Source organism: Mustela nigripes, chromosome 3 (assembly GCF_022355385.1).
Source record: "Mustela nigripes isolate SB6536 chromosome 3, MUSNIG.SB6536, whole genome shotgun sequence".
Classification (NCBI taxonomy): Eukaryota; Metazoa; Chordata; class Mammalia; order Carnivora; family Mustelidae; genus Mustela; species Mustela nigripes.
The window spans coordinates 137,985,747-137,994,650 of NC_081559.1; the positions used below are offsets into that span (position 1 = coordinate 137,985,747).

Here is an 8,904-nt window from a genome sequence, read left to right on the forward strand (position 1 = left end):
TCTACCTCCTTTTGTGAAATTTCCCAATCTGCACCAGCATGAACAATTTCCTGTACTCCCCTAACATGCTGTTCTATTTTCACATAACTGATCCCTACATAATAAAACTCATCTTTGAGTCCTTTACAGTAACATATGTGCGTGTATACATACATACATACATGTATTTAATCTCCATGAACCCACAGTGCAGCCCCCAACTCCTCTGACCATTCACCAAGGACAATGTGCCTGCAACTGGAAAAATTAAAACTTTAAATTCCTATTGCTTTCAAGAGGTTGAATTCAGTCAATAAAGCAAAAGGACTGCAAAGCACCAGGCACTCCCTATTCTAGGTGCTAGAACAGAGAAGACAAATACTCAAACCTTATAGTGGTACATAGTACTGTATGTACTCTCAAAACCTTGAGTGGCTGTGAAAAGCAACAGGAATAAATGGAAAAGTATTTCAAGGAGTAAGAAATGCTGTGAAAAATACAGGGTTATATTAAGAAATGTGTCATAAGAACTTTTTCCAGAATTACCAAGTAAAATACACAGACCTGAGGGCCAAGTGTTCCAGACACAAGATTACAAGGGCCAAGAGTAATTAGAAGCTTGTCATTTTTAAGAAACAAGAATATAGCTGGGAACTAAAGATCAAAGAATGGCCCTCCCAAACATTTCCCTGCCATAATTCCTGGAATATGCTGCCTACAGACGACTTTTGCTAATGTACTTAAATTAAGGAATTTGAGATGTGGAGACTATCCTGGATTATCTGGGTGTCTCAATTTGATCACAAGTGTCCTTAGACTTTGAAGATGGAACAAGGGGTTACAAGCCAAGAAATCCAAGTGGTTTCTAGAAACTGGAAAAAAACACACCAAGAAATTGGGTTTTCCTCTAGAGCCTTCAGAGGGCAGACAAGCCTGATGACACCCTGACTTAGCTCTGGGAAACCAATTTTGGACTTCTTACCTCTGAAATTGTTAAAGACAATAAATCTGCTTTAAGTCCCTCAAGTTTGTAATTTGTTACAACAGCAACAGGAAACAAGTCCTTAGTGCCTATTACTGTGTATCAAGTACTAAGTTGAAAGGATTAAAAAGCTGGCCTTAAAAAGTTTTAACCAAGCAAGGGAGACATCTGTATGAAAGCAACGTTTTGGCTGGTTCCGTATCAGTCTGTAAAGAAAAGCAGTGGGGGCAGAATGTTGTCATTCTTCCCCTACAGGTGGTTCCAACACCCCAGAAAGCAGACACATCCTAGACATCTCTGTAGCACTTCTCATAGTACTTGTGTTATGTCTAGCTTTCTAATTAGACTGACACATGAAAGTATAGGCTCTTTTCCTTTGTATGACTCTGCTAGACGCTCAAGATATAATGAAAATAGTATTTACTTAGTACTTTGAGCTAGGACTGCTCTGAACACCTGCTATCTTTATCAAAATCCTAGATTAGGAACATCTAAACTATCTTCCCCATTTTGCTGATAAAGATTCATTGGCCCAAACAAGTGAAGGCTGGATATGAACTCATTTTGTCTCCAGAACACTCAATCCAGCCTATGGCAAAAGAACTTCCAAAGCAGTATGAGGTAACACCTGCTAAAGATCAGTGAAAGCAACAACTAAGCTTCATGACTCGAAGACGGGTAGCTAGTTTAAGATCTTAGAATTGGAATGTTGAAGGGCACAAAGTAAATTTACGTATGTGGTTGAATTTTTGTAGAACCAATTGGGTGAGGCCCAGGCTTTCAAAGATTGGTTAGCCTTCTAGGGAAGAGTCCCTTATAGGTGATACCATCTTTTAGGAGGTGGGTTTTCTAAACAAGATGCTAACCTGCATTTCAATAGGTTCTAACAGTTCACAAAGCATTTTCATACACCTTTTAGTCCTCACAATCATGTGAAGGCAGACCAATTACCCTACTCTACTCCCTAGGACCTAACAGCAGAAATTACCACCCTAACATGCCGTCCTCCTTTCCTGCTTTGCAACTGCCTAGGTTCCTTTATTCTGAAGCAAGCACTTTAGACTGCTCTATGGCAGTATTAGATGTCTGCAACTCCTGACTCCCCAACTCTCACATGGCTGTTTCCCCATCCTCTGGGCCTCTGGCCCCAGTCAGAAAGTAATTTGTATGAACTGAATCTCCCAGACTGAAACATGTCCAGAAAGGCCATGTACTGACAATATACCATTTATCCTACATATTCCCACAGATGTTCCTATCTCTCCACCAGCTTCAAAAACGTTTGCTTCGGGGTGCCTGGGTGGCTCAATGGGTTAATGCCTCTGCCTTTGGCTCAGGTCATGATCTCAGGGTCCTAGGATTAAGCCCCGCATCAGGTTCTCTGCTCAGCAGGGAGCCTGCTTCCTCCTCTCTGCCTACTTGTGATCTCTGTCTGTCAAATAAATAAAATCTTTAAAAAAGCACAAAACCACTTTTGCTTCTTTGGGTAATGTGTCCATTTGTGGACTATAAATAAATGTACAACTACTGACAGTGGGCATTTACTGAAATACTAAATTTCTTGCAAAACACTGGTACACTCAATAACATGTAATACTGACTTGACAAACTCAAGAAACGCCACACCACTGGCACAATCAATGAGGACTACAAAAACTTTTTATATGTACTTTGTATTATGTTCTACACTGAAAACTATCAGTTCACTAATCAGATACATCCAATACATACGAATATTACTTATAAACTAGGAAACCTTTTCACGTTTTTGCTCGTTAGTGCTATAGGTACTCCAAAACAACTTCCATCTATGAGCACTAATTTCATTTTTTTCCTTTATAACATCAAAATGTGTAACAGAATTATTAAAATCTCACCTAAATATCCAGAAGAAGCAAAACAAAAAAATGGAACACAAAAGGAAAACACATTCCAACAGTACTTTATGGAAAAACCAAAGCCTCAGAGGACAGAACTTCAGCAATATTATTTTTCTTTATAAACTGAGTTTTTATTGCCTTACCTATAAATCATGCACTAAAGCCTATGAAATAGGCTTCCTTAGACCTATCTTGGCTAACTATGTGGCACAATGCAAAAGTGAAAAATTAAGATAAATTCTTTGTACCAGAAGAGTCTTTAATAAACCTAAGTAATGTTTTCCATCTATCAAGATACAAATGCAACCCTAGTTTTACACGCAAAGACTGTTGACTTTTAATTTTTTTAAAAAATTTGTTAGAGAGAGACAGCTTGTGCACGCAAGCACAGGCAGACAGAGTGGTAGGCAGAGGCAGAAGCAGGCTCCCTGCCGAGCAAGGAGCCCAACGAGGGACTCATCCCAGAACGCAGGGATCATGACCTGAGCCAAAGGCAGCCGCTTAACCAACTGAGCCACCCAGGTGTCCCTTGACTTTTAATTTTATCACACACTTAAGACTTGCTTCAATAGTTGAGGGACAGGGGCACCTGGGAATGAGTCCCACGTGGGGCTCTCTGCTCAGTGGGGAGCCTACTTTTACCCCCCTCTCTGCCTGCTGCTCTGCCTACTTGGGATCTCTGTGTCAAATAAATAAATAAAATCATTTAAAAAAAGTTAAGGGACAGCAAGGTCAGGCTAGCAAAAAAGTCACCAAGACGACAACACATTTCCACTTGATAGTAGTCCTTTATTAACTGGCTCCATTACAAAAATAATCATGGTAGATACCTGAAAGGGGGGGGGGGGGGAGAAAGGCTCATTAAAGAAACCACCTTAGTAGATTACAATAAACATAAATCAAGAAATTTTAAGAAAGTGCTTCAGGAAAAAAAAAAAAACAGACTTTTTTTCTCTTTCCTCCATAAATATCCACAAAAAGAATAATCACACCAGCTGTAACCAGGTAAGATGACTGGCTTCCCACCCCTTAAAAATATTAGAACCCAACCCAACACTTAATAATACTTACCCCAAATGCCCAAAATCACCACCACATTTACTCTTATTATTAAGTAAACTTTTATTGAGATTTAGCTGCTCACCTTAGTTCATTCTTCGAATAAGCCTATTGATCTGGTCTTCCCTGTTGCCAGCATCTCCACCTTCCACAAAATGGGTGGTCTTTTTCTTCATCCCCCCTCGTGGAGAAGATAATTTAAAGGGCCATAAAAAGTTGTTTGCCTCTTTGAAACGTTTTCCAACAGTATAGATCTCGTGAATCAGATCCTCCATGCAGATGATGCCATATTTACCTGAACATTTTAAAGATCATTAAAATCGTTAGCTGTTTTTATAAACTTTAGGATATTCAGCAAGGACAATTACAGGCCATGAAACTTTAAATCAAGAGTGAAGTGGCAAAGAGGAAAATTCATGGCTGTATTTACAAAGATGAAGCTTGAGCCAATGAAATCATAACTTACACTTTCCAGACTTGTGTATAGGGAATATGGATAGATTAATAATTGAATGAATATACAGCAACAAGATGCCAGAAAATGTCAAACTTTTCTAATAATCAAGTTTATCCTATAGGCAGAACCTACCAAGAGATCGGGCAATCAATGTGTTATCTGTCAGGGCAATTCGCTTTTTGTTGATTTTGCCATAACCACGCTTGTAGATCAATTCATTCACTGACTTCAGGTTAGGGTACCTAAAATAGAAAAAAAAGAAAAAAAAAAAAAAAACCAGATCTAAATGACCAAAGAATAGGGTTACTACCATCAGAACATCTGAAATCCACCTTGCTAACATCCAGTTCGAAAGGAACTCTTAGTAAAGGACAGACTTACCCCCATGCTATATATGGTTCCACAATCCTTAACATGTTAACTGAAGCCTTGTTGAGCTTAACAAAGGTGCCATTAAAGATTTGACGAAGGCGAAGGAGCTGCAACACCTTTCGAACCTTTGGGCTCACACCATTGATGCTGAAGAAAAAAGGACTTAGCTTTATCAGAATTTTTATTAAGAATAGGAAACAAACCATTATAAATTCCAGACAAGTCCCACCTAAATAAACAGAAATCTTTTCATGTTACAATGACCACTGGCATTTTTCCTTTAATTAGCTACTCTGACATTTTAAACTTCCTGACCTATTTTCTTTTTTAGCTCCTGAGTCTTTATAAAGTTTGATTTTCAAAGCAAATAACAGGTCTTATCTCATGCTGTCTAGATTAACTATGTTCTGCAGTTTTTAACAATGTTCTTCCAATGTGAAATTTAATTATGAATTGATACTTTCATTCATTTTCAACAGGCTGGTTCTGAAGTACCTGTATCACCAAAACTTTTTGCCAATTATGTATTTAAGCTTAAAAACTAAGAAGACTTGATTTTATCCTAGAAAACTCATTGCTTTTGAAAACGGTGCATCACAATATGGCACATTTTCTATTAGAAGTTTTTTTCCTAGGGGCCAATTTCAATGTATTGTCTGTGTGAATACCTTGTCTCACAGATGTTCTGCGTTACAATTCAACATTGGAACCTCTTTCTTTTTTTAAAAATTCTATTTTTGACCGAGAGGGAGATGGTGAGAGGTAATACAAGCAGGGAGAGTGGGAAATGGAGAAGCAGCTCCCTGCTGAGCATGGAGCCTGATGTGGAGGACTCCATCCCAGAACCCTGGGATCATGACCTGAGTCAAAGGCAGATGCTTAACGACTGAGCCACCCAGGTGACCCAACATTGGAACCCATTTCTACGAGTTTACCTAGAAGCAGAATTTCTGTGGGTTTCTGGGTTGGTTCAGCAGCTCTTGCTTTGACCATAGCTACAGCCATGTTCTGTATACCAGCCACTTGCTATCTTATCCCCCGACCCTTTTAACACTTCATGTTGTAGGCACCTTTGGAAGAGCACTTAGGAACTTATACTCTAGCTTCTTTTGAAGATCATCTCCAGGACACGGAATGGAAATTCAAATGCTCAATCAGAGAACAGACAGGGCTTTGGGCATAGGCCTTGCAGCTAAGCCACTAAAGCACAACCCTCCATGTTCTATTCCCAAAATACCTTTGTTATGCCCAAATATCTTTACTCCAGTGTTTCAGAACCAAAGCCCCCAGAAACAATGTCAGGTCTTGCTGAGACCATGGAGCTTTCCCTTCAAAACCAGAACGCCGTGAAAACTGAACTCACCCTCTGATCCTGATGACAAACGCCAACTTGGGTTCTGCAGGTACATAGAAGTTGCCAGCTTTTCTCGCCATCCTCGCCATCCGAATCTCGGTCCGGTACATCTGCCTGTACTCCTTGTGGTAATGCTTGGCTTTCTCATAGATAAGCTTCCTCCTTGCCTTTCGAAGCTGAAAACCAATACCGGTTACTCATCGGATTTTGAGGTCCCAAACACAATGAGCGATACCAGTGTAACTATCCTACCTACTGCGACGCTAGTTCTACCAGAAAAACGTTCCCTTGAAAACGTCTTCCTTGCCACAGCATGCGTCGGTATCTCCAAGGGCAGACACTGCCTTCATTGAAGAGCTAATGACCAAGCTCCCTGGGACAGGGGGTGAAGCTAGCAAGTCTGGCTGAGAAAGAACATCTAGTTCCCAATCCAACCACAAGGCCTTTACGGGGAGAGTGCCTCCCAAGTTTACTTACCATCTTTTGAGCAAACTTCTTCCGCAGACGCTTGATCTTCAGCTCTGCGAAATTCCTTCGCTTCTTTTTAAGGGTTTCCGGCACGGCAGGAACCTTCTTTTTCTTCTCCCTGGCATCAGTGAACACAATTTTATTAGTAGTTCCAAGAGCACGCGACATCGCCTCACCCCTCATCCGTACTGCGCAGGCCTCGTCCTTTAGCACAACTACCGTCACTGCTTCTAAAAATCTGTATCTTCAGCGACTCTAGCTCCAGCACGCTGTGGGGGAAGACGCAGACGTTAGCGAGTTTCTACGCCACGTATCCTCGCCTTCGAACACGAACCCCTTCACTTAAATTAGGAGTCGGAGACTACCACAAATTCCCATCTAATGCACCGTCAGCCCCGGCCTCCGGGAACTGGAACACCTGGAGCCAAGTTAACGAAACGTACACACTGAGGAACTGCTGCGAGACATTCCCAGACTCCTAACGAAGCTGAGGCGAAGGGCCTAGGATTCTCAAGAAAAGAAACGTACAAAGCCTCCCAACGACCACCGATTCAGAAGCTCTAATGTCCCACATGCTAACACCAAAAGCCTGACGAGGGAGATGACGCGGCCAAATGCCAGCTAAACGCGAACCCAACTAAAACGTTCTGCGTCTCCCTTTAAAGACAGGAATACCCACCGGTCCCGCACATCCTCAGCTCTCACCCCTCGTTCCCGGTTCATCTCCAAATCCTCCGCCCCAAGGCCGCCTGCATCCCATCTTAGCCCAGCGGCTCCACTAGTGTCACAGAGCGTCACAAACACACAAACAAAGGGGTAAAGGTACAAGCTACCGCCGGATCGAGGGAAAGTGAGACAAAAGATCTCTGGTTTCGCGGATGGAGAAGGATTCTCACACGGACGAAGAGCAACTTACTCTGCACCCTCCATGGTTCCAGCCGGAAAAAGAGGAAGTCGGCGCATGCGCGCTGTCCACTTAAAGACGACAAGAGCGAAGCCCCACAACTCATAGGTGTCCCAGGATAAGCCAGAAAACAACTCGGAACTGAGAACTCGTCGTGCAGACGCAAAATTAAGCACTCCCCTGATTCTGCACCTTACGATCAAGTTTCGGGTAAAATTCGTTTGAGAAAATGCATACATCGATTAGACTCTTTAAGCGATATCATAAGAGCAAAGAGTGCTGACACCTTGACTACTCGGGGTCCTAGTCCCTAGGCTGCGCTGACAGGGTACTTCTCGAATTCCACCCAGTACTGTACGCAAATGACACGCCGCACGGGGGCGAACTACAAATCCCGGCATGCAGCACACTCATTGCCCGTCCGGAGGTAGCGCAACGTTTGACTGGGACTGTGGGCGACCACTGCGGTGGTGATTTCAGCCAGGGAAAATGAGAGCCTTTCGGCCCACGTTCCAGAGGGCTAGCTGCGATTCTAAGTCGCTGCCAAGACCCGGCTTTCGACGGCCTTCTCGGCTCTCTGCCAGCCCTAGCCATAAACGGCACCCTAGTGCCGCGCTGCCGAGGTCCTTCTCTCGGCTCCTCCAGCCTGCAGGGCTGTCTTCCTCAGCGCCTGATCGCAGGAGGGGCCGTCCAGAGTCCCACGTTTAACGAAAGTGTCGAGATAGGGACTAGCGCGGACTGGACGGCAGAAGGAGGATGGCCCGGACACTGCCGACTGCCAGGCCTGGCAGGCGGAGGCTGGGACACCCCACGGCAGGGGGCGTGAGTCCCGAAGGGAGGCGCGACGAGGGCTGGAGGCTGCGGCCACGGCCATGTGAGAGGGGCTGCCCCGCCGCGGTTCGGCGGACGGCGGACGCCGGGCGGGCGGGGGGCTGGGCCGGGGGCGGGGTGCGCCCGGGGGCGGGGAGGGCCGAGCGGAGGGAGGGCCGATGCCGCCGCCGGCTCTTCCCGGTCGAGGGTTATATAGCGCGGAGCGTGGAGCCCGCTCAGAGGCGGCCGGGAGCGCTCCGACTTGCAAGCGGCGCTGCGCTGTGGAGCCCAGTGCCCAATTGACAGCCGTGGGGAGTGCAGGGCAGGGGACCCGAGACCGCGGGGGCAGCTGCAAGCCGCTGGGCAGCGCTCGACTGCGCCGAGCAAGTCTCCCCTTCGCGGCGCTCCCGCTGCCCCGCACCCCACTCTCCCACCCTTTCGCAACTTGGGTCAAGTTGACAACTCCCGCGGCGGCCGGCGGGCCCGTGCGGTCTCCGCTGCGCGCCCCTCCCCCGGGGTGAGAGGGAGCCGCCGCGCCGGCTCCGGGGACACTCGGGCGGCGGCGGCTTGGCCATGAGGGCAGCGCGCGCCGCCTAAGTCGCGGCTGTCACCGCCGCTGCAGCGGGACCGACCGGCCGG

The 8,904-nt window shown here is 45.4% G+C and overlaps 1 protein-coding gene across 2 annotated transcripts; it reads right to left on the reverse strand.

Annotated features, from left to right (window-relative positions):
* Positions 1–3,609: 3,609 nt before the first annotated feature.
* RPL7 (ribosomal protein L7) lies at positions 3,610–7,573 on the reverse strand. 2 transcript variants are annotated; one of them, XM_059394717.1, is made up of 7 exons: positions 7,468–7,572; positions 6,561–6,669; positions 6,093–6,259; positions 4,739–4,876; positions 4,490–4,599; positions 3,986–4,195; positions 3,610–3,671 (listed from the first exon to the last, which is right to left on the reverse strand). In XM_059394717.1, the coding sequence occupies exons 1-6, from the start codon at positions 7,512–7,514 to the stop codon at positions 3,987–3,989; spliced, it is 780 nt and encodes a 259-aa protein (XP_059250700.1). In that variant the 5' UTR covers positions 7,515–7,572; the 3' UTR covers positions 3,610–3,671; position 3,986. The 2 variants fall into 2 exon arrangements, with proteins under 2 accessions (XP_059250700.1, XP_059250701.1); XM_059394718.1 differs by lacking the exon at positions 4,739–4,876 and having other exon boundaries at positions 7,468–7,573.
* Positions 7,574–8,904: the final 1,331 nt, after the last annotated feature.

Bases quoted from the DNA above. Each gene is read 5' to 3' on its own strand.
- RPL7 (XM_059394717.1), bottom strand. From the start codon at position 7,514: ATGCGCCGACTTCCTCTTTTTCCGGCTGGAACCATGGAGGGTGCAGA. The intron at 6,670-7,467 runs GTAAGTTGCTCT...CACTGATGCCAG, and splicing joins GGAACCATGGAGGGTGCAGA to GGAGAAGAAAAAGAAGGTTC. The intron at 6,260-6,560 runs GTAAGTAAACTT...ATTGGTTTTCAG, and splicing joins AGAAGTTTGCTCAAAAGATG to CTTCGAAAGGCAAGGAGGAA.